The sequence below is a fragment of the Procambarus clarkii genome, chromosome 92 (genome assembly GCF_040958095.1).
Source record: "Procambarus clarkii isolate CNS0578487 chromosome 92, FALCON_Pclarkii_2.0, whole genome shotgun sequence".
Lineage (NCBI taxonomy): Eukaryota > Metazoa > Arthropoda > Malacostraca > Decapoda > Cambaridae > Procambarus > Procambarus clarkii.
This window is the reverse complement of record NC_091241.1, coordinates 7,452,133-7,477,136: the sequence shown is the minus strand read 5'-3', so window position 1 is coordinate 7,477,136 and position 25,004 is coordinate 7,452,133. Positions and strand designations below refer to the sequence as shown.

Genomic DNA, 25,004 nt, shown 5'->3' with positions numbered 1-25,004 from the left:
TTGGAATTTTTTGTTCCAAGTAGCAAATCTTAAACAACAACAACAGCTTCCTATGTTATAGTTACATGTACAGTGCACTTCACGTAGTGAGGTGTGTGGTGTGCTCAGTGGTTGTGATGGTGGTGGTGGTTGTGGTGATGGTGGTTGTGGTGGTAGCAGCGGTGCTAGTGGTGATAGTAGTGCTATGACACACTTCACGTAGTCAGGTGTGTGGTGTGCTCAGTGGTTGTGATGGTGGTGGTGGTTGTGGTGATGGTGGTTGTGGTGGTAGCAGCGGTGCTAGTGGTGATAGTAGTGCTATGACACACTTCACGTAGTCAGGTGTGTGGTGTGCTCAGTGGTTGTGATGGTGGTGGTGGTTGTGGTGATGGTGGTAGTGGTGGTAGCAGCGGTGCTAGTGGTGATAGTAGTGCTATGACACTATAATTCAAAATGACCTTTACAGAGCAAAAAAAAAAAAATACTCGGACGACATTAAATAAATCGGATTCAATGATCATTTATAAGAAAAATCGCCTTAAAATAGCACTCTCCACCGAATTAGTTGCAATTGTCCCTACGAACCTCACCCAGACCAGACCAGACCAGGCAGACCAGACCAGGCAGACCAGACCAGACCAGGCAGACCAGACCAGACCAGAGCTGACCAGACCAGAGCTGACCAGACCAGAGCTGACCAGACCAGAGCTGACCAGACCAGAGCTGACCAGACAGACCAGACCAGACAGACCAGACCAGACCAGACAGACCAGAGCTGACCAGACCAGACCAGGCAGACAGACTAGACCAGACAGACCAGTCAGACCAGACAGACCAGAGCTGACCAGACCAGACAGACAAGACAGAGCAGACCAGACCAGATCAGACAGACCAGAGCTGACCAGACCAGACCAGACAGACCAGACCAGACAGACCAGACCAGACCAGACAGACCAGACCAGACAGACCAGACCAGACCAGACAGACCAGAGCTGACCAGACAGACCAGACCAGACAGACAGACCAGACCAGACAGACCAGACCAGACAGACCAGAAAGACCAGACAGACCAGACCAGACAGACCAGACCAGACAGACCAGACCAAACAGACCAGACCAGACAGACAAGACCAGACAAACCAGACAGACCAGACCAGACAAACCAGTCAGAGCAGACAGACCAGGCCAGACCAGACAGATCAGACCAGACCAGACAGACCAGACCAGACAGACCAGTCAGACCAGACAGACCAGACAGACAGACCAGACCAAACAAACCAAACCAGACAGACCAGACCAGACAGACCAGACCAGACAGACCATACCAGACCAGACCAGACCACACAGACCAGACCAGACCAGACCATGACCACACAGACCAGACCAGACCAGACCAGACCAGACCACACAGACCAGACCAGACCAGACCAGACCATGACCACCTTCCCAAAACAACCCAACGCGTCTCCTCCTATTTTTATATATTTGTTAATAAACCATCAAACCCCGGGGCTGAAGGTCTCCAGAACCCGACCACAGTACGGACCACTTTCCCACTATTACGGGGCTATTTACCGACCTTGGGAGCCCAGCTGGGTATGACTATAATGTCCCGAAAAACACCATTATGCCTTCTCAAGTGAAAATTTGGCCCCCATCTATTATCGCTGTCCGGTTAAACAACCTTTAGCGGCCATTTCCGGATGAGAAAAGAAATATTTGAGGGTCGGGAGTGAGTGTGTGTGTGTGCAGGTTCCTCACGGAGAGGCTGCGGTCTGCCGCAGGCGTCGCGCAGGAGCGGTAATTGATAAAAACGGTGCGAGAGGGAGACAGAGAGAATGAAAGGTGCAGGGTGGCCGTGGAGGATTAGCAGGGCGTTGACAACCGCCCAATAATGGCCTCTTAAGACCGGCTAGACTAACCGATAGACTGGCTGGCTTGATAGGTGGCTAGCTAGCTAAATGGCTGGTTGGCTGGTTGATTGGGTAGCTGACTGGCTGGTTGGATGGCTAGCTGGCTGTGTGTCTGGCTGGAGGGCCGGCGTGATGGACTAGGACTGGCTAGTGGGTTGGTCTCAAACTGTCCAATTCACTGTTCCTGTCATCCATTACCTGAGGGCGTCCGTTGACACCTTACTGATCTGCCCTTTCTCTTGCCCCCTTCCCTGTCAGTGATTGTTGTGTGGGCCCCTTCCCTGTCAGTGATTGTTGTGTGGGCCCCTTCCCTGTCAGTGATTGTTGTAGTGGGCCCCTTCCCTGTCAGTGATTGTTGTGTGGGCCCCTTCCCTGTCAGTGATTGTTGTATGGGCCCCCTTCCCTGTCAGTGATTGTTGTGTGGGCCCCTTCCCTGTCAGTGACTGTTGTATGGGCCCCCTTCCCTGTCAGTGACTGTTGTATGGGCCCCTTCCCTGTTAGTGACTGTTGTATGGGCCCCCTTCCCTGTCAGTGACTGTTGTATGGGCCCCTTCCCTGTCAGTGATTGTTGTATGGGCCCCCTTCCCTGTCAGTGACTTGTTGTATGGGCCCCTTCCCTGTCAGTGACTGTTGTATGGGCCCCTTCCCTGTCAGTGATTGTTGTATGGGCCCCTTCCCTGTCAGTGATTGTTGTATGGGCCCCTTCCCTGTCAGTGACTGTTGTATGGGCCCCCTTCCCTGTCAGTGATTGTTGTATGGGCCCCCTTCCCTGTCAGTGATTGTTGTATGGGCCCCCTTCCCTGTCAGTGATTGTTGTATGGGCCCCCTTCCCTGTCAGTGATTGTTGTATGGGCCCCCTTCCCTGTCAGTGATTGTTGTATGGGCCCCCTTCCCTGTCAGTGATTGTTGTATGGGCCCCTTCCCTGTCAGTGATTGTTGTATGGGCCCCCTTCCCTGTCAGTGATTGTTGTATGGGCCCCCTTCCCTGTCAGTGATTGTTGTATGGGCCCCCTTCCCTGTCAGTGACTTGTTGTATGGGCCCCTTCCCTGTCAGTGATTGTTGTATGGGCCCCTTCCCTGTCAGTGATTGTTGTATGGGCCCCCTTCCCTGTCAGTGATTGTTGTATGGGCCCCCTTCCCTGTCAGTGATTGTTGTATGGGCCCCTTCCCTGTTAGTGATTGTTGTATGGGCCCCCTTCCCTGTCAGTGATTGTTGTATGGGCCCCCTTCCCTGTCAGCGATTGTTGTATGGGCCCCTTCCCTGTCAGTGATTGTTGTATGGGCCCCCTTCCCTGTCAGTGATTGTCGTATGGGCCCTCTTCCCTGTCAGTGATTGTTGTATGGGCCCTCTTCCCTGTCAGTGATTGTTGTATGGGCCCTCTTCCCTGTCAGTGATTGTTGCCTCGGCTACATATACCACTTGTCTCGTGTCAGATGCCCCGCTAGTCTGCTTGTTGCCAATTGGGCTGTGTAACTACCGCCCTGGGAAGTGAGGAACCCGTGAAGACGCGGCCATTTAAATGCCCTGCAGGGCAGCGGCCCCCCCCCCTCCCCCCCACTACAACAACAAATACATCCGGAACTCCACAGACTACAACAGCAGGCTCGGGTACTTGAGTTAGGAGAGACTCGCCGTCAGCATGGAGCAGAGATGTTGATAGTTAAAAGACCTGTACGAGCAGACGCTGAACAAGTTTAGGAGCTCAGTCGAGCCACCAAGAGAGGGGAGGGGGGGGGAGATGGGGGGATGGGGGGGAGGGGGGGGGGAGATGGGGGGATGGGGGGGAGGGGGAGGGGGGGGGGAGGACCTGGTGAGTACAGTGACCTGGACAGTGACTTGGACAGTGACCTCACAGTCCCTAGCCAGGACTGTGAGCAGTGTAATTGGTGAGGCTCACACACACACACACACACACCAGGTGGCTTAAATACCTCCTCTCGTCTACCTACTTTGATGCGTCACAGCTATAGAAACAACTGCTGCACGTGAAAGCCTATTAACACCAGTGTTCCCCAAACAACTTTGAAAGTTTGTGAGCATTTAGGAGTTCATAAATAACAGTGTCGTAGGCAAAGAAACGATAGACAGTGTATTGAGGCTGTATTGCCTTGCAGCCAAGGCTACCAGGGACTGTAGCCTTGCCAGGGATACCACGAGTGATACCAACCAGTGCAAAAGGACATCATACAAATACATATAAGCTCTTATGGACTAATAAATTAGATATCATCTAAGGATCCCTCCACAAACTCCCCCCCAAGACAATGGTGCTTAGCATCCTCAGTTGGAACACAGCATCACTCAGGAGAAGACTTCCTGATCTCCACCACAAAGTGACAACCGAGCTTTCTGATGAAATAGTGAGCTCTGCACTCCTGATCTCTGTCTTCAGGAGTACAGAGTTCCCACCAGGTCTCCACCCCTCTAAACTACCCTACTGTGCTGTCTATAACCTTAAATCCAGTCACTCTTGTATTTTGTATGTTAAGACGTCCCTTCCTCGCCAGCCACTCCCAGCCAAGTCAACCGAAGGGCTTTAGCTTTTTTGGTGTGAGGATCTACGTGGGGAACTCTGCCCTCAATATCTTTAACCTGTATGCTCCTAGTGATAAGTTTAATTATACTGGCCTTCCTATCTGTATTCAGACTGAGCCTACTATCATTATAGGTGATTATAACGCAAGGCATAGGAATATTGGTAGTTCACAGTTCAGTAACCGTAACGGCAACCAACTGGTGTCACTATTAGGTAGCCAAGATGATGCACAGATTGTGGGTGACCTTGAACCGACGCATATCTACGGAGGTATTCTTGATCTATGTCTCGGTGCAGGCGATGAGTCACAATAACGTGGCTACAATAAGGTGACCAGACCACACACTGGAAGGTGAAGGGACGACGACGTTTCGCTCCGTCCTGGACCATTCTCAAATCGACTTGAGAATGGTCCAGGACGGACCGAAACGTCGTCGTCCCTTTACCTTCTAGTGTGTGGTCTGGTCAACCATGTCTGGGTGTCAACATCTCCCACACCGTGAGCGCCTCGTCAATAGTGCCAGATATGGCGTCTGATCATCTGGCCATATGAGCCACTGTTAGCATCGGAAGCTCTATCCTCCCCGGCGGAGTATTCAAGAGGCTGACCGAACCCTTTGATCAACGAGACAATTTTGTTGCTCAAATGTCAGAATGTTTCTTTGAGCCTCCTTCAGTTGAAGATTTGAACAACGAACTCACAGGTACTATCGAACTGTTAATAGCATCACTTGATCCAGCGTTCAGACCACGGAACCCAACTTACATTGGTCATAGCAATTATGCATATTATAATGACTCCAAATTACATGCACTAAAACGCACGGCAGAAGAATTGAACTAATAGAAGGATCCGCACTGCTGAAATGCTTAGGCTCTTACAAAGGAAAGTGGGTTCCTCGCCTTAACCGGATCCTGGCGGGGGTCCCTCACCTTAACCGGATCCTGGCGGGGGTCCCTCACCTTAACCGGATCCTGGCGGGGGTCCCTCACCTTAACCGGATCCTGGCGGGGGTCCCTCACCTTAACCGGATCCTGGCGGGGGTCCCTCACCTTAACCGGATCCTGGCGGGGGTCCCTCACCTTAACCGGATCCTGGCGGGGGTCCCTCACCTTAACCGGATCCTGACGGGGGTCCCTCACCTTAACCGGATCCTGACGGGGGTCCCTCGCCTTAACCGGATCCTGGCTGGATGTCCCTCACCATAACCGGATCATGGCGGGGGTCCCTCACTTTAACCGGATCCTGGCGGGATGTCCCTCACCATAACCGGATCCTGGCGGGGGTCCCTCACTTTAACCGGATCCTGGCGGGATGTCCCTCAACATAACCGGATCCTGGCGGGGGTCCCTCACTTTAACCGGATCCTGGCAGGGGTCCCTCACTTTAACCGGATCCTGGCGGGGGTCCCTCACCTTAACCGGACCCTACCGTGAGGGAGGAGCGGCTGAGTGAAGAGTGACCCAAATCAACTCTGACCAAGCCAGCGACAAATTACAAGGGGCGCGTCCTATTACACGTCTGTAATTGGGGTGTAATGACATGCGAGCCTCGTACGAGTACATGCATGTACTCCGTGTTCCTTTGGGATGGTCCCAGGGATCCGTGGCTGTTATGGGGTGGTGTTGAGGGGAAGGGGGAGGGGGGGGGGGGTGGCGCTTGTGTGTTTTTTTTTTTTTTTTTTTTTTGGTGTGTGATTTGGTATTGTTCTATTTTTATGATCTTTTATTCATTTTTGTGATCTTCTGTTGTTCTGATTTGTTGTTGAAATAGATTTTGTGATTTTATATTTTTTTTTTTGGGGGGGGGGGGGGGGTGGGGGGATTTTGTGATCTTTTTCGTCATATTTTTGTTTCTTGTATCTTTTTGTTTAAGCCACGAATATTATATTATATATATATATATATATATATATATATATATATATATATATATATGTGTGTGTGTGTGTGTGTGTGTGTGTGTGTGTGTGTGTGTGTGTGTGTGTATGTGTATGTGTGTGTGTGTGTGTGTGTGTGTGTGTGTGTGTGTGTGTGTGTGTATGTATGTGTGTGTGTGTGTGCTTATATTGTGCTTTATTAGATATTAAAAGGTTACAAGATGCACATTGGTTAATATAATTACTTAATACAATTAAAAGGTTATGGATCTCTTGGAGCTCCTCCGCTTCTGGTCAGGAACCGAGGATGCAGCAGGCGTTTCCCCTCTGGATCGCCACACTGAGGTGCTGAAACAAGAAGCTAGAAGCCCTTGGGTCTCTGGTGACGTCAATGAGCCTCGAACCCAATTCCATGAGAAATCCCAAGACACTCCTACCCCAGGGGTCATACGTCTCAGACGCTATGGGAACAAAGGTGTATTGACCTTCCAGTCGCCTGTATTTGAGTGATTTTGCTGTTTCCCTGTGGTTGGCCGCCCCACCTGCTTGATCAGCACCGAAGTGTATGTTGTGTCAGCTAGGGTGGGACTACACATGTGTAGTCCCACACCAGCTGTCTGCCCCTCTTCCAGGAGTATATGGTGATGCCATCAGGGCGAAGTGTGGGGTCATCCGGGTTTTGTTCCCCCTAGGATGCGAGGTTCTCTCTCCGCTGGGCATTGGACTGAGACGAGGCTCCTCTTGAAGATGTCATTGACCTCGCTGTGTCTTGCATGCCAGCCCTTGGATCTTCCGCAATGCAACCCATGCAATCCATATTGGTCTTCTTCCACCCTGCTGCAATCACACTTGTATTCAGTGTGAATTGGGGTACCAAGGCGGAGGGCCACTGTTACACGAAGGGATTCTGGATCTAGGCGCGTGCCCATTGCCGACATGGGTACTGCCAGAAGGAAGTCTCCTGCATGGGGGGCACGCACTGCACTAGTGGGTGGTTTCAGCTGGACTGTTTATGTTTTTTTATTGGTTCTATAATGGGTGCTGAGGCTGCAAGAGCATCCCACTGATTTGAACATTCAGTGAAAGCAGTTTTCCTGCTAAGTCACTCAGGGGTTCAGGTAGGATATCTCTGACGAGGTCGTGCGATGCATGGGAGGAAAGGAAGGCTGGTAGAGCTGTCTGGGAGGCTGTGTGGACACCAAGGCCGATGAGTCTAACAGGGAGGGTTGCTTGCTCCCACTGAGAGTCGTCCAACAGAAAGTTCAAGACTTTCACCAGCATGGACCTCAGAGGGTGTCATACACATTTAATTTAGGGCTGTTGAAGGATGGAGAACACCTCAGAAAGTAAGTCAACTTAGGGAGAGACAGGCATCTTGTGAGGAGGAAGAGAGCATCATGGGCATCAATCTTGTCAATCCTGTCTAGCATTTCTCTTAGGTCAGTGATTTTTGTATCCAGGATTTTTGCAACTTCCTCGATTGCTTGCGTGGGGCACCCAGGAGGGTGCAGTCACGTGGCTCGACAACGAGAATGTCTGGAAGAACATTTTTATTTGCCCAGTGATGTCTGGGTTGCGGGAGACTATTGAACATTTAGATGCATTGAGAATGAGGCCTAAGGCTGCTCCCTGCTCCTGGAGTTTCCTTATATCCTCCAATATGGTACCCGGGGTGCCGGCGAGAGTGCCATCATCCAGTTACCAGATGTTTGGCTCACTTGTCAGACTATCAGTGACCTCTTTGATAGCTAAGCAGAAAAGGAGGGGGGCCAAGGGGTCACCTTGTTGGACACCTTCACAGGAGTCTATTTCATGCTCCCCAAAAAGAAGCTTAGAGTCCCCACTGTAGCACGATCGGATGAATGGGTAAAGGGGACGGAAATGGTTGTGTACAGCCCTGAGAACAGCGTCTCGTCTGACTTGATTGAAGACATTTTTAAAGTCAAGCTTTACTAGTGCCTTCTGGTCCGGGAGATCAACAATGTAAGCCCGCGCTGCATGTGCTACAGCTTCACAACCTAGGGGGGATCCCCAACCCGAGCTGATGAGGTTTCAGCAAGGTGGCTGCTTCCTGGTGATTGATCTCACTGCAGCCTTAGCCACGAGACATCGGAGGTTATTTTTTTCCCATATTTTTTCTTTCGGTATAAAGGTTGTTTAAGACATCGGGAGTGTTGACCGCACGGTAATCACCGGTCATTACCGCGCCTCCCGCCTGATGTCTTTATGATCGCTAACACACAGCCCAGCATTAAGACAAGCCGCCGCCCGCCCTTATCACCCGGCGAACCACCTCATTAAATTCACTTTGAACGATGATTTTGTAATTACGACTCAGTTACCGGCCCCAAAGTCTTATATATTGGGGCTATCATCTTACCGCAATTACTTGAATTTCAACAGGGAACCTCTCAAAAAACTCTTCGCGAAATGGATGGATTGCGATTTCTAACCAACGTGGCCTTGATGGTTCACATTGGCTGGGGAACGACTCGATAACGATGTAATCGCGCGCCTATAACAGCTCCAGCAGCCCGTCCTCCAAACAATGACCCAAAAGTGATTCCATCCACCCGCCAACCCCCCAGGTGTTTATGAATGAAAAACGGTTTACACACGACTCACAACTGATTTAATTCGAATACGTCCGGAACAAGTTCTTCACTGACGAATTGTGTTCGAACCACAACGCTGTAAATGCTTCACCCACGTACTACAAATACAAATAATCGCTAACAGAACCTAAAGACCCAACCTAACCAATGCCTATAAATGCACAATATACTAATATATTATAATATTAATTTATATTTGAGAACATTCCCATTTTGAATGACCAGCATGTAAAAAATTACGAATGCGTCTGTGGGGTCGAACGCTGGATGGAATGGACTTGAGTCGAGGACGGGTTGTCTCGACTAGTTAAGGAACTTCCGCAACACCAAACAACATGTAGGAGACAACACCAGCCAAACAAGGCAGTTACAGCCCCGTTCCTTATGCCAGGTAAGTCCACTACAGCCTCACCATAGCCCAGGCTACTGGAAACTTATCTAAATCTAAAAAAAAACAAGCCAAACAAGGACTAGTTTGTTGGGCGGCGTAGCCTAGGGTGTTGCGCGGCCCGGCCACCCCCCCCCCCCCTCACTCGGGTACATAGGAAACTAAAAAAATCATAAATAAATAATAATAACAGAAAATAATACGCATGTCTTCCCCCCACCAATCACTTCTCTATGCCAATAATATTCGAATAATGGTAATAAGCTCATTTAAACCCCGCACTTATGTAAGGAGGAAGCAGGGGCAGGGAGGGGGCAGGAGGCAGGGGCAGGGAGGGGGAGGAAGCAGGGGCAGGGAGGGGGAGGAAGCAGGGGCAGGGAGGGGGAGGAAGCAGGGGCAGGGAGGGGGAGGAAGCAGGGGCAGGGAGGGGGAGGAAGCAGGGGCAGGGAGGGGGAGGAAGCAGGGGCAGGGAGGGGGAGGAGCCAATCATCCCAGTAGGAGGCGTCTGATTACTGCCTCCTAATCTTTTGTTGCTGCCAAACAATTCCTTCCCATAATGTATGCGCATAACTGTGTCGTGTGTTTGTCGGAACATTCTCCTGGTAGTCGACCCGAGCTTAGTAACCGCTGTAACTCTCTGAGAGCAGGAGAGGACTGACGGCCCGTGGATTGGCTGGATATATATGCCCCTTGTCGCTCAGTATATATATTAGCAGAGGCTATCCATGGATTAATTGGATACATCCGTCTTTTTGCAGCCAGACTATTGTGTTCAGTAGTGTTCAGGTCAGAGTGTAGATGCTGCTGGTGTGTGTTCAGTAGTGTTCAGGTGTGTTCAGCAGTGTTCAGGTCAGGGTGTGGATGCTGGTGGTGTGTGTTCAGTAGTGTTCAAGTCAGGGTGTGGGTGGTGGTGGTGTGTGTTCAGTAGTGTTCAGGTCAGGGTGTGGATGCTGGTGGTGTGTGTTCAGTAGTGTTCAGGTCAGGGTGTGGGTGGTGGTGGTATGTGTTCAGCAGTGTTCAGGTCAGAGTGTGGATGCTGGTGGTGTGTGTTCAGTAGTGTTCAGGTCAGGGTGTGGGTGGTGGTGGTGTGTGTTCAGTAGTGTTCAGGTCAGGGTGTGGATGCTGGTGGTGTGTGTTCAGTAGTGTTCAGGTCAGGGTGTGGGTGGTGGTGGTATGTGTTCAGCAGTGTTCAGGTCAGGGTGTGGATGCTGCTGGTGTGTGTTCAGTAGTGTTCAGGTGTGTTCAGCAGTGTTCAGGTCAGGGTGTGGATGCTGGTGGTGTGTGTTCAGTAGTGTTCAGGTCAGGGTGTGGGTGGTGGTGGTGTGAGTTCAGTAGTGTTCAGGTCAGGGTGTGGATGCTGGTGGTGTGTGTTCAGTAGTGTTCAGGTCAGGGTGTGGATGGTGGTGGTGTGTGTTCAGTAGTGTTCAGGTCAGGGTGTGGGTGGTGGTGGTGTGTGTTCAGTAGTGTTCAGGTGTGTTCAGCAGTGTTCAGGTCAGGGTGTGGATGCTGGTGGTGTGTGTTCAGTAGTGTTCAGGTCAGGGTGTGGATGCTGGTGGTGTGTGTTCAGTAGTGTTCAGGTCAGGGTGTGGGTGGTGGTGGTGTGTGTTCAGTAGTGTTCAGGTCAGGGTGTGGATGCTGGTGGTGTGTGATCAGTAGTGTTCAGGTCAGGGTGTGGATGCTGGTGGTGTGTGATCAGTAGTGTTCAGGTCAGGGTGTGGATGCTGGTGGTGTGTGTTCAGTAGTGTTCAGGTCAGGGTGTGGGTGGTGGTGGTGTGTGTTCAGTAGTGTTCAGGTCAGGGTGTGGATGCTGGTGGTGTGTGTTCAGTAGTGTTCAGGTCAGGGTGTGGGATGGTGGTGGTGTGTGTTCAGTAGTGTTCAGGTCAGGGTGTGGATGCTGGTGGTGTGTGTTCAGGTCAGGGTGTGGGTGGTGGTGGTGTGTGTTCAGCAAGCACAACTAGGTAAGTACACCAACGAGACCGTGTCGCACCGTATACACTCTCTCAAAACGAAACGAGAGATTATACCATATATACATAATAGGCCTTGGAAAATGAGCTCTCAATCACCACAAAATATCAACTTATTAGAGCAAAAGATATGGCAAGAAAAACAGAATAAAAAATAAAAATTAAAAAATAAAATAAAATGTTTATTCAGGTAAAGTGCATACATACAAGGTGAGATACAAACATTGATGGATTTATAAATACAGCTAGTACATACAGTGCCTAAAGCCACTATTACGCAAAGCGTTTCGGGCAGAGGAATAGACCCAATGAAGAGTACAGGTGCCATAGTGATAATGCACTGTATGAATATTTGCTGTCCTCGGCTCTTCAATCTCCTCGCACCGAGTACACAAAAATGTTGCCGGAACACAAGTTCATGTGTTCAAGAGGCACTTGAGTACACGTTCCTGCAGTGAGTGCCCTCCCAGCTGGGTCTAGAGGGTTGGTGAGCCTGCGGATTACTGCAAGCAACAACAGCCTTGTATATAAAGTTATTATCAGAGAAGCCTAGTCCCCCGACCACGGTTCAGGAACACAAGAGATCACGAAACTGTTAATTTGTTTGCATGAAAGTTGTAAATCAACGGAACACGTTATAATATTCTGTTGAACCGACATCTATCCGCATCTTCAAGGGCAGATATGACAAGTTACACGTAGCAGCCACAACGCATTAACTATACGACAGCTGAATAACTGGGCCTTAGGATCCTAAGGTCAATCCTGTAGGCACAGTTAGGTGAGTATTTGTACGCAAGTCCAAACACACACTCACAAATAAATACAGACATAAAGAGTGCCCACAAGAGACTAGTCCACAAGTTGGAGAAGCAGGCAGGAGTGACAGAGAAAGTGCTCTGATGGACAAGGGAGTACCTAAGCAACAGAAAACAGCGAGTCACTGTGAGGGGTGAGGTCTCAGAGTGGCGAGATGTCCCCAGCGGAGTCCCCCCCAGGGTTCAGTTCTCGGACCTTTCCTGTTTCTCATATATGTAAACAATCTTCCAGACAGAATAGATTCATCCTACTCAATGTTTGCTGATGATTAAAAAAAATATGTGGTGGATGAAGACAGAGTAAGACAGCATGAGGCTGCAAGATGACATTGATAAACTGAAAGTATGGCTACAAGATTTTAACTGTAGAGTTTAAATGCAAAGTAATCTAACAAGGAGGCCGGACACAAGGTACCAAATGGAGATGAAATCCTTAATGAAACAGATAGAAGGATTTAGGAGTTGGTATCATACCGAACCTGAAACTCACATCAGAATGATATCTTCAGAAAATGTGTGGCTGATTAACATCAGAACTGCCGTTAGACATTAGCATAAGGAATCATTCCTGTCTTTGTATACCATATATGAGGCCAGTTCTAGAGTATGCGGCCCCAGCGTGGACTCTATATCTACAAGGAATCTCTACATGAATTTAACCTCACGTCCCTGGAAGACAGAAAAGTTACGGGAGACATGATTACCACATATAGAATTTTCAGGGGAATTGACAGAGTAGATAAAGACAAACTTTAGCACGGGTGGTACTCGCACAAGGGGACACAGAAAACTGAGAATTCAAATGAGCCGCAGGTTCATTAGAGATAATTTTTGTTCAGTGTGAGAGTAGTTAACAAATGGAATGAACTAGGAAGTGAGGTGGTGGAGGCAGACTCCATACACAGGTTCAAATGTAGATATGACAGAGCCCAATAGGCTCAGAAACCTGTACACCAATTGATTGACGCTTGAGAAGCAGGACCAAAGAGCTGAAGCCCAACCCTCGCAAGGACAATAAGGTGAACACACACCTGCGCACCCTTTACGTCCCCGGCTTTGTCTCAAACTGCGCGTTGATGGATGAGAAGATTAAAGCTAAAAGTGTTTGATTAAATTATTAAAGGCTCCCGTGATTTGCGCTTGGCGGGGCGGTGGTGGGGGGTGTTTGTTTACAGTGGGGCGGTGAGTTATCGTGCACCTGGCACCGCCGCTCGTGGTAGTCAAATGAGCGCCTATTCCCGCCTGCCATCTGGATTACGCGTAAAATTAATAAAAATCAATGGTTGGGGGCATTTCACTCGCCCTGTTCATTAAGGCTCATTTGCATATAGAGTAAGCCATACGGTATCAACTGTACGCGAGTGATAATCGGACTCTGTCATCGCCCGAACCTGATTTTTTTTGTACCTAATCAGCTTAGCAGGCGCCGGAAATGGCGTGGAGCCGCCTCGCGCCGCTCCGCACCTGTTCAACAGATTATGGTGTTTTGATATTCATTATGGACGCTCATGTGTTTCCTCATTTGAATATCTGAACTCCAATGTTTCACTGTCGCTGCCGCCTGGGGACTCTTATCGGTGACAGTGCCGTTGTTCTGGCCGGCTGGGGGCCGTTGTTCTGGCCGGCTGGGGGCTGTTGTTCCGGCCGGCTGGGGGCTGTTGTTCCGGCCGGCTGGGGGCTGTTGTTCCGGCCGGCTGGGGGCTGTTGTTCCGGCCGGCTGGGGGCTGTTGTTCTGGCCGGCTGGGGGCTGTTGTTCCGGCCGGGTGGGGGCCGTTGTTCTGGCCGCCTGGGGGCTGTTGTTCCGGCCGGCTGGGGGCTGTTGTTCCGGCCGGCTGGGGGCCGTTGTTCTGGCCGGCTGGGGGCTGTTGTTCTGGCCGGCTGGGGGCTGTTGTTCCGGCCGGCTGGGGGCTGTTGTTCCGGCCGGCTGGGGGCTGTTGTTCCGGCCGGCTGGGGGCTGTTGTTCCGGCCGGCTGGGGGCTGTTGTTCTGGCCGGCTGGGGGCTGTTGTTCCGGCCGGCTGGGGGCCGCTGTTCTGGCCGCCTGGGGGCTGTTGTTCCGGCCGGCTGGGGGCTGTTGTTCCGGCCGGCTGGGGGCCGTTGTTCTGGCCGGCTGGGGGCTGTTGTTCTGGCCGGCTGGGGGCTGTTGTTCCGGCCGGCTGGGGGCTGTTGTTCCGGCCGGCTGGGGGCTGTTGTTCCGGCCGGCTGGGGGCTGTTGTTCCGGCCGGCTGGGGGCTGTTGTTCCGGCCGGCTGGGGACTGTTGTTCCGGCCGGCTGGGGACTGTTGTTCCGGCCGGCTGGGGGCCGTTGTTCTGGCCGGCTGGGGGCTGTTGTTCCGGCCGGCTGGGGACTGTTGTTCCGGCCGGCTGGGGGCTGTTGTTCCGGCCGGCTGGGGGCTGTTGTTCCGGCCGGCTGGGGGCTGTTGTTCCGGCCGGCTGGGGGCTGTTGTTCCGGCCGGCTGGGGGCTGTTGTTCCGGCCGGCTGGGGGCTGTTGTTCCGGCCGGCTGGGGGCTGTTGTTCCGGCCGGCTGGGGACTGTTGTTCCGGCCGGCTGGGGACTGTTGTTCCGGCCGGCTGGGGGCTGTTGTTCCGGCCGGCTGGGGGACTGTTGTTCCGGCCGGCTGGGGACTGTTGTTCCGGCCGGCTGGGGGCTGTTGTTCCGGCCGGCTGGGGGCTGTTGTTCCGGCCGGCTGGGGGCTGTTGTTCCGGCCGGCTGGGGGCTGTTGTTCCGGCCGGCTGGGGGCTGTTGTTCCGGCCGGCTGGGGGCTGTTGTTCCGGCCGGCTGGGGGCTGTTGTTCCGGCCGGCTGGGGGCTGTTGTCCCGGCTGGCTGGGGGCTGTTGTTCTGGCCGGCTGGGGGCTGTTGTTCCGGCCGGCTGGGGGCTGTTGTTCCGGCAGGCTGGGGGCTGTTGTTCCGGCCGGCTGGGGGCTGTTGTTCCGGCCGGCTGGGGGCTGTTGTTCCGGCCGGCTGGGGGCTGTTGTTCTGGCCGGCTGGGGGCTGTTGTTCCGGCCGGCTGGGGGCTGTTGTTCCGGCCAGCTGGGGGCTGTTGTTCCGGCCGGCTGGGGGCTGTTGTTCTGGCCGGCTGGGGACTGCTGTTCCGGCCGGCTGGGGGCTGTTGTTCTGGCCGGCTGGAGCCTGTTGTTCTGGCCGGCTGGGGCCTGTTGTTCCGGCCAGCTGGGGGCTGTTGTTCCGGCCGGCTGGGGACTTGCTGTTCCGGCCGGCTGGGGGCTGTTGTTCTGGCCGGCTGGGGCCTGTTGTTCTGGCCGGCTGGGGCCTGTTGTTCCGGCCAGCTGGGGGCTGTTGTTCAGGCCGGCTGGGGGCTGTTGTTCCGGCCGGCTGGGGGCTGTTGTTCAGGCCGGCTGGGGGCTGTTGTTCCGGCCGGCTGGGGGCTGTTGTTCCGGCCGGCTGGGGGCTGTTGTTCCGGCCGGCTGGGGGCTGTTGTTCAGGCCGGCTGGGGGCTGTTGTTCAGGCCGGCTGGGGACTGTTGTTCCGGCCGGCTGGGGGCTGTTGTTCCGGCCGGCTGGGGGCTGTTGTTCAGGCCGGCTGGGGGCTGTTGTTCCGGCCGGCTGGGGGCTGTTGTTCCGGCCGGCTGGGGGCTGTTGTTCAGGCCGGCTGGGGGCTGTTGTTCCGGCCGGCTGGGGGCTGTTGTTCAGGCCGGCTGAGGACTGTTGTTCCGGCCGGCTGGGGGCTGTTGTTCTGGCCGGATGGGGACTGTTGTTCCGGCCGGCTGGGGGCTGTTGTTCAGGCCGGCTGGGGACTGTTGTTCTGGCCGGCTGGGGGCTGTTGTTCCGGCCGGCTGGGGGCTGTTGTTCCGACCGGCTGGGGGCTGTTGTTCCGACCGGCTGGGGGCTGTTGTTCAGGCCGGCTGGGGGCTGTTATTCTGGCCGGCTGGGGGCTGTTGTTCCGGCCGGCTGGGGGCTGTTGTTCCGACCGGCTGGGGGCTGTTGTTCAGGCCGGCTGGGGACTGTTGTTCCGGCTGGCTGGGGGCTGTTGTTCCGGCCGGCTGGGGGCCGTTGTTCAGGCCGGCTGGGGGCTGTTGTTCAGGCCGGCTGGGGACTGTTGTTCCGGCCTGCTGGGGGCCGTTGTTCCGGCCGGCTGGGGGCCGTTGTTCAGGCCGGCTGGGGGCCGTTGTTCAGGCCGGCTGGGGGCCGTTGTTCCGGCCGGCTGGGGGCCGTTGTTCCGGCCGGCTGGGGGCCGTTGTTCCGGCCGGCTGGGGGCCGTTGTTCCGGCCGGATAGAGATGTGCGATGAATAATTATGAACGAAAATATGTTGATTGACTCAGCTGGCTGAGTCATACACTTGTGTCTGCGTTGGTGCGTGCGTGTGATGTGTGCGTGCGTGTGATGTGTGCGTGCGTGTGGGTGTACGTGCGTGCGTGTGGGTGTATGTGCGTGCGTGTGGTGTATGTGCGTGCGTGTGGGTGTATGTGCATGTGTGTGGTGAATGTGCGTGCGTGTGGTGTGTGTGTACTCACCTAATTGTACTCGCTTATATCTTTTTTGTGGGAGTTGAGCTTCAGTTCTTTGGTTCCGCCTCTCGACCATCAATCAACAGATGTACAGATTCCTGAGCCTACTGGGCTCTACCATATCTACATTATAAACTGAGTATGGAGTCAGCCTCCACCACATCACTGCCTAATGCATTCCATTTACTAACTACTCTGTCACTGAAAAAGTTCTTTCAAATGTCTCTGTGGCTCATTTGGGTACTCAGCTTCCACCTGTGTCCCCTTGTGCGTGTACCACCTGTGTTAAATAAGCCGTCCTTGTCTACCTTGTCAATTCCCCCTGAGAATTTTGAATGTGGTGATCATGTCTCACCGAACTCTTCTGTTTTCCAGCGATGTGAGGTGCAATTCACGAAGCCTTTCCTCGCAACTCATGCCTCTTAGTTCTGGCACTAGTCTAGTGGCATACCTTTGAATCTTCTCCAACTTCGTCTTATGAGTGTGTGTGTGTGTGTGTGTGTGTGTGTGTGTGTGTGTGTGTGTGTGTGTGTGTGTGTGTGTGTGTGTGTGTGTGTGTGTGTGTACTCACCTATTAGTACTCACATAATTGTGCCAGCAGGATCGATCATTACCTCTTGGACCCCGCATCTCTAGCCGTCGGTTGTTTAAAGCAATGACTCCTGTCCTATTTCCCTTATCATATCTATTTTAAAATGATAAATGAAGTTTGTTTTCACGATCTGTTCCTTTATCTTATTCCATTTTCCAACTACTCTTACGCTAAATGTAAACTTTCTAACATCTCTATGACTCATCTGAGTCTCAAGCTTCCATTCATACCCATTTGTCCTATTGGCATTAAATGTGAACAGTTCCTTTATTTCCACTCTGTCAATCCCCATTAGTATTTTATACGTCGCTATCATGTCTCACCTCTCTTTATTTTTTTCCTAGCGTCGTCAGGTTCATTTCTTCTAGTCGCTCTTCATATCCCATCCGTCGCAATTCTGGGACGAGCCTCGTCGCAAACTTGTAAATCTTTTTCAGTTTCCTTATGTGTTTCTTCAGTTGGGGACTCCGTGATGGGGGCGGCATATTCTAAGAATGGTCTCACGTAGGCAGTGTAAAGTGCTCTAAAAGCCTCCTTATATAGGTTCCTGAATGAACTATCGTAAATGTGTTTTACATACCTTATTTTTCTAAGTATGTGACTAGTCTTAACCTGGTTATTCTTCCAAGTACTTTGTAAGTGATGGTCGTCAGTGATGCAGGTCTGTCGTTAAGTGCCTCTTCTCTATCTTCAGTCTTATACATTGGATCCACATACGCATTCTTCCAGGAACTGAGCAACTGTCCCTTCATAAGGGACTCATTAAAGATCCTTGCTCGAGGCATGGTACTCTGTCATAGAACTCTTAAGTCGGTGAAGGAAGAGTTCACTCTTAAGATTCGGTGAACTCTTTAAGTCGGTGATTCTTAACTGAATCCACGTTGATGTTTGAAAGTTGGCATGTTGTAAATGATCAACGAACCTTCTATTGATTAGTCTCTAATATCTCACAGAGAATACTTGTCAGTGATACTAGTCTGGAGTTTACTGGTTCCCATTTACCTTCTTTCTTGTGAAGTGCTACTACATTTGTCACTTTCCAAATGTCAGAAAGTTCCCCCATTTCTCGTGAGGGGCGGAAGACTATAGCCAGGGGTCCGCACAGTGCTGCAGCTGCCTCCTTTAGGACCCATGCTGAGATCTTGTCAGGGACTGTGGCCTTCACCACATCCAGCTCCTGTGTTTATTCCCTCCGCTGTTACTTCCATGTCCACCATTGTCTTTCTTCTCGTAGCACCTGTTCCTTCAGATGTCATCAATTTGGTGTACATTTCTGGTCCAGACTTGAATGTTGCAGAAAGTTGTTTTTCAACACCCCGCACAACATTTGTCTATAACCCGTGCACAACATCCAGCACCCGTGCAACATATAACACCCGTGCAATATCCAAACATTCGTGCAACCTCCAAACATTCGTGCAACCTCCAAACATTCGTGCAACCTCCAAACATTCGTGCAACCTCCAAACATTTGTGCAACATTCTACATGTTTGCAACATCCGCCCCTACTGCGCACATACACCACAATTACAACACAACCACTACAATTACCCCTTCTCCCCCCACTCCCCCTTCTCCCCCCCCCCCTCACTCCCTGGACACAGAGCTTCCCTCCCTCTTCCCCTCACGCCCCTCCGTTTCCCTACCCTCCCTTACATCCACCCCTCCTCTTCCCTTCCATACCTTACCTCACCCCCTTTCCCTATGTCCCTCCGGCTTCTCCCCACCCCTACCCCCCCCCCCAAACTTTCCCTCCCGCCTCTCCCCTCCCCTACCCTCCTTGCCCCAACCTCCCCCCCATTCCCCCTTTATATTGAGAACATAAATTAACGCTGTAATAACCGCTAAAGGGAAGGGTAGGCTTTGCGAGTACACAGGTGGACAGGCGAACTATGCCCTGCTTATTATGCCAGCGCTAACTACCTATTGCTGGGGGGGGGGAGGGGGGGAGGCGTGAAATGGGGGTAATGGGTGATGGGTTAGAGGGGGGGGGTGTGAAGGTGGGTGAGAGGGGTTGGGGGGTGGGGGTTGTATGGTTGCTTTACAGGCAGAGGTTTAAGAAAGGTTGTGTGTGTGTGTGTGTGTGTGTGTGTGTGTGTGTGTGTGTGTGTGTGTGTGTGTGTGTGTGTACTGGGAGGGGGGAGAGGTAGGTAGGTACAGTCTTGCCTGGGAGAGGGATGAGGGGGGGGGGGGGTAGGGGGGGTAGGGGGGATGGGAAGGACGCAGTTGACATCTATATATATCTGGTGAGCTTTGATATGCAAATGAGCCAGCATAAGCATGTGTACAGGTCAGATATGACCGTGTCCTCGCGGGCCTGCGACCATAATTAACCAATCCAGACCTTCCATTACTTTACTTCAAAATGCTAAAAACACTGACAAAGTGAAGAATATCATATAAGAATAAAAATATATAAGAATATCATATTTATACGAATATTCTTATATATGATATAAGAATATATGATATTCTAATAATATAAGATTATTCTAAGATTATATATCTAAATATAAGATTATATATATGTAAATATAAGAATATTCTTATATATGATATATCTTACATATGATATAAGATATATATCTTATATCATGTATAAGATATTCTTATATATAAGTATATCATATATAAGAATAAATGAAAATATCAACAGAGTTTAATGTTCTTGACTTTGAGAGTCAAGGAAATGCAGGAATGTTTTTTTTATTAATAATAAAACATTCAACAGTGAAAGTTTTTAGTGAATTCAATATTTTGTATTTAAGCAGTGCTTAATCTGAGCAACTATGAAGGTTACATCAGGAGGTTCGAACTTGTATTCCTGGCCTCAGTATTTCCTCGTAGATCCACGACGTTGTTGTGGAGGGCATTGTGCAGGGATTCACCGTTGTGGAAATGTAGCATTTATACACATGTCGACAGTCACAACTAAGGTTATTACAAATAATATTATACGAATGGTGAGGAACTTAGTGAGAGAGAGACGAGACCTTAGGAATGAGGAGATATTTCCAGCGGAGCATATAAGATGTCCTCCATGACTTGACTGGCACCTTGAGGTTATCTTGAGATGATTTCGGGGCTTAGTGTCCCCGCGGCCCGGTCCTCGACCAGGCCTCCACCCCCAGAAAGCAGCCCGTGACAGCTGACTAACTCCCAGGTACCTATTTACTGCTAGGTAACAGGAGCATCAGGGTGAAATAAACTCTGCCCATTGTTTCTAGCCGGCGCCCTGGAATGAACCCGGGACCACAGGATTACGCGTCCAGTGTTCTGTCCGTTCGGCCACTGGTTCCCTCCCTGTCTCATTCCTGAACCAAGTAAAGTGTCCGTCAGAGGAGACTGACTGGGGCCTGTCTTAGTCCTGATCCATGTTAAGGATCTTCACAAGGGGAATGACCCATCCCTCTTAGTATTTGCTGATGCGGAAAACCCATACAAAAGATGATCGCAAGATATTAGGGAATGACCTAAACAAAACTGAAGAATGGTCCTGCAAGTGGCTACTAGAATTTAACTGAAGCAAGTGCATAGAAACGTAGCAAGGTGCAAGGAACAGAAAACTGGACACAAGGAACCAAATGTGAAAGAAAACCTTCCTAAAAAGCAGACAGAAAAAGACAAGAAAGAATGGTCCCTCAAATGGTTGTCAGACTTCAACTTACACAAGTGCAAGTACAACTCACACAGAAGAGCTTAAGAAGACATGATCACCACATACACAATACTCAGAAAAAATTATTGTTTGATATGAGTGGTACACGAACACGAGTGAACAATTGCAATGTAAGTACAGACATAAATAACAGACACACGCAAATATGACTTTTGTTCAATGTCAGAGTAATGAACAACGGGGAAAAAAACAGGTTTAACTGTAGCTTTGGTCGAGTAATGGGCTTGGAAAGACAGGTGATTGAAGGTTGAGAGACCAAGTTCAATCCCCAGGTGCATAATTAGGTGTTACTCTATGATAAAACTCCAAGAATAAACTCCATGATAAAACTCCATGATAAAACACCAAGATAAAACACCATGATAAAACACCAAGATAAAATACCAAGATAAAACTCCAAGATAAAACACCAAGATAAAACACCATGATAAAACACCATGATAAAACACCAAGATAAAACACCAAGATAAAACACCAAGATAAAACACCATGATAAAACACCAAGATAAAACACCAAGATAAAACACCAAGATAAAACACCATGATAAAACACAAACATATCACACACGATGGAGACAAAGAACACGGATAAAGAGGAACACGGCAACGAAGCAAATGAGAAAGAAGAGAAAATGAAATGGGATTGGAAGTAGAGGGAGGAGGAGGAGGAGGAGGAGGAGGAGGAGGAGGAGGAGGAGGAGGAGGAGGAGGAGGAGGAGGAGGAAGAGAGAGAGAGAGAGAGAGAGAGAGAGAGAGAGAGAGAGAGAGAGAGAGAGAGAGAGAGAGAGAGAGAGAGAGAGAGAGAGAGAGAGAGAGAGAAGAAAGAAAGAAGAGGGAAGAGAGAAAGAAGAGGGAGAGAGAGGGAGAGGGAAGAGAGAGAAAGAAGAGGGAGAGAGAGAGGGAGAGGAGATGAGCATCCAGAGTGGATGAAAACGGGAGAGAAGAGAGATAAGTTTGGAAGAAAGAATGTGAACGACGAGAGAGAAGAAAGGGGGACAGAACGTAGAAGAGAGAATACTGGAGAGGAGAGGGAAAAGAAGAGTCCCTGAGCGAGGGGAGAGGAGTGAGAGAAGAGAAAGAGGAGCAGCAGCAAACGGAGAAGGGGAGGGGAGGAATGGTTGATGAGCAATTACCCAGCAACAGTAGAAGTCACACCTAGCATTACCAAAAGGGAAAGGAGGGGGAGGGAGGGGAGGGAGAGGGGCAGGAGGGATAGAAGGGAGGGAAGGGCAGGAGGGGAAGGGGGGGAGGGGGGGGAGGAGACAGGGCATGACAGGGGAGGGAAGGCAACAGTTCATTTAACAGCACCTTCACAGGCCGTAGGCCTATACATATTAGCATAAGAACACAGATTTATTGCTATGGGAGAACTGTCGCTATTATGTGTGTGCAACCTGACTGTAGGAAACTGAGTGAGCCCCATTAACAAACTGAAGCTTAGTGAGCCCCATTAACAAACTAAAGCTTATTGAGCCCCATTAACAAACTAAAGCTTATTGAGCCCCATTAACAAACTAAAGCTTATTGAGCCCCATTAACAAACTAAAGCTTATTGAGCCCCATTAACAAACTGAAGCTTATTGAGCCCCATTAACAAACTGAAGCTGAGTGAGCCCCATTAACAAACTGAAGCTGAGTGAGCCCCATTAACAAACTACAGCTCGGTGAGCGCCACAAACAAAGCAAGCAAACAAAAAACACGTCTCGTTAGTGAAAGCATTCGTCAAAACATCGGTGGTCTCTCCTTCATCTGAGCTCAGAGACAGGACCGCGCGGAAACTGATCCTCGGAACTAACAGAGAAAGCAGATATAGTACGCACCCGTCAGCTGAAGGCAGCCTTCAATTCTTTTGACCATGTCGGGGTACAGTTGACTAAGGAACATCCCGTGCGTAGGTTCATGTGGTAAAGTTGACTAAGGAACATCCCGTGCGTAGGTTCGAGCCCTCATTAAGGCCCTTGTGGATGTGTTCAGCCTGTTTAGACTGGCTATAACCGCCTCTCCTTTAGTCAACGACTAACTAACCCCAAGATGCAACCCACAACAGTTGACTATAACTCCCCTGCTACATCTTTGCGGAAGGAAAGGTGGCCAAGCGAGCCGGTCGGCCGAGCGGACAGTCCGCTGGACTTATGATCCTGTGGTCCTGGGTTCGATCTCAGGCGCCGGCAAGAAACAATGGGCAGAGTTTCTTTCACCCTATGCCCCTGTTACCTAGCAGTAAAATAGGTACCTGGGTGTTAGTCAGCTGTCACGGGCTGCTTCCTGGGGGTGGACGCCAGGTCGAGGACCGGGCCGCGGGGACACTAAAGCCCCGAAATCATCTCAAGATAACCTCAAAATAGGAAACGTCCCGCCGTGCCCCTGGAAGCGCGCCGGAACAGAGACGAATGTAACTACATTAAGATACACTAAGAGGTCCACGACCCGTCAAGACTAATATAATAATTACTTCCTGAACAAAGGCTCAAGTCTTCAGACGTTGCTACCGGAAGTGTCTTGTCTTGTGGCGGCTGACGGCTCCTGGGCCCCACGCCGCCAGGCTGACACCCCAGCACAACCCGTTCTCGCACTTTCTTACAGTCAATATTGACTTATTAATACGTGCATATGTGACATACTAAACATACTAGTTTACCTTGAAAAGCTTCGTAGAAAACACCGACCTTACCTAACCTTCTTAGTATGTTAAATATTGACTTATTAAATACGTACATATGTGACATACTAAACATACTAGTTTACCTTGAAAAGCTTCGTAGAAAACACCGACCTTACCTAACCTTCTTAGTATGTTAAATATTGACTTATTAAATACGTACATATGTGAACATACTAAACATACTAGTTTACCTTGAAAAGCTTCGTAGAAAACACCGACCTTACCTAACCTTCTTAGTATGTTAAATATTGACTTATTAAATACGTACATATGTGACATACTAAACATACTAGTTTACCTTGAAAAGCTTCATAGAAAACACCGACCTTACCTAACCTTCTTAGTATGTTAAAATAAGCCTCTTATTGCTTCGTAATTACAATTATTACTTAACCTATACCTATAATAGGTTAAGTAATAATTGTAATTTTTGCCCAGCATGTCCTCCTCAGGTTCCCCAACGTCAAGAAGCTGTCGTACTAACGTCCCCTTATCCTTGCGCCAGATTCACGAAGCAGTTACGCAAGCACTTACGAACCTGGGACCAGATTCACGAAGCAGTTACGCAAGCACTTACGAACCTGTACATCTTTTCTCGACCTTTGGCGGCTTTGTTTACAATTATTAAACAGTTAATGAGATGGGAAGCACCAGGAGGCTGTTTATAACAATAACAAAAGTTTTCATGCATGTAAACTGTTTAATAAATGTAACCAAAGCCGTCAAAGATTGAGGAAAGATGTACAGGTTCGTAAGTACTTGCGTAACTGCTTCGTGAATCTGGCCCCTGATCTAACAGAGGACCCAAAACAGAAAACGGGACAATACGTCAACTTCGCGAGCCGCTACCATTTTCGAGCATAATTTTTGGCCTTAAGTGGAGTGTACGTCAAAATGTGACGTGCTATTACGAGGGAGCCGGTCGGCCGAGCGGACAGCACACTGGACTTGTGATCCTGTGGTCCTGGGTTCGATCCCAGGCGCCGGCGAGAAACACTGGGCAGAGTTTCTTTCACCGTATGCCCCTGTTACCTAGCAGTAAAATAGGTACCTGGGTGTTAGTCAGCTGTCACGGGCTGCTTCCTAGGGGTGGAGGCCTGGTCGAGGACCGGGCCGTGGGGACACTAAGCCCCGAAATCATCTCAAGATAACCTCAAGATAACGGGTTGGGCAGCCATCAGCCGCCTCCCAGAGAACATTATCGCCAAGGAACCCAAACAACCAGAGGGCAGTAACAGCGATGACTGGATGAATGAATTGGTATTTATAAATGATAGGCTGACTAGTCTAACTGCATTCAATATCTAACTGGCAGGGCTTGCATGTCACCCTACACTGATATCTAACTAGCAGGTTTGCATGTCACCCTACAATGATATCTAGCTGGCAGGCTTGCATGTCTACCTACACTGATATCTAACTGGCAAGCTTGCATGTCTACCTACACTGATATCTAACTAGCAGGCTGACTGGATGACTGCCATTGCCAGTTGGCCAGCCATTATCAGC

The 25,004-nt window shown here is 50.4% G+C and overlaps 2 protein-coding genes across 2 annotated transcripts in view; one reads left to right on the top strand and one right to left on the bottom strand.

The window, feature by feature from the left end:
- Positions 1-13,668: 13,668 nt before the first annotated feature.
- On the bottom strand, positions 13,669-17,444 carry LOC123774962 (basic salivary proline-rich protein 2-like). Its single transcript, XM_069319053.1, has 2 exons — positions 17,322-17,444; positions 13,669-15,525 (listed from the first exon to the last, which is right to left on the bottom strand). The coding sequence occupies exons 1-2, from the start codon at positions 17,442-17,444 to the stop codon at positions 13,669-13,671; spliced, it is 1,980 nt and encodes a 659-aa protein (XP_069175154.1).
- A 3,957-nt stretch (positions 17,445-21,401) lies between these two features.
- Positions 21,402-25,004, top strand: part of LOC138359643 (mucin-12-like) — a 9,503-nt gene continuing 5,900 nt past the window's right edge. Inside the window, exon 1 of the mRNA XM_069319052.1 lies at positions 21,402-21,481. Coding sequence (XP_069175153.1) covers positions 21,402-21,481 — 80 coding nt within the window. The remainder of the gene's footprint in view (positions 21,482-25,004) is intronic.

Excerpts from the sequence above, each read along its gene's own strand:
- LOC123774962 (XM_069319053.1), bottom strand. The coding sequence starts at position 17,444 with ATGGGGATTGACAGAGTGGAAATAAAGGAACTGTTCACATTTAATGCC. Across the intron at positions 15,526-17,321 it reads TTAGAAAGTTTACATTTAGC|CCCCCAGCCGGCCGGAACAA; the intron begins GTAAGAGTAGTT and ends CCTGAACAACAG.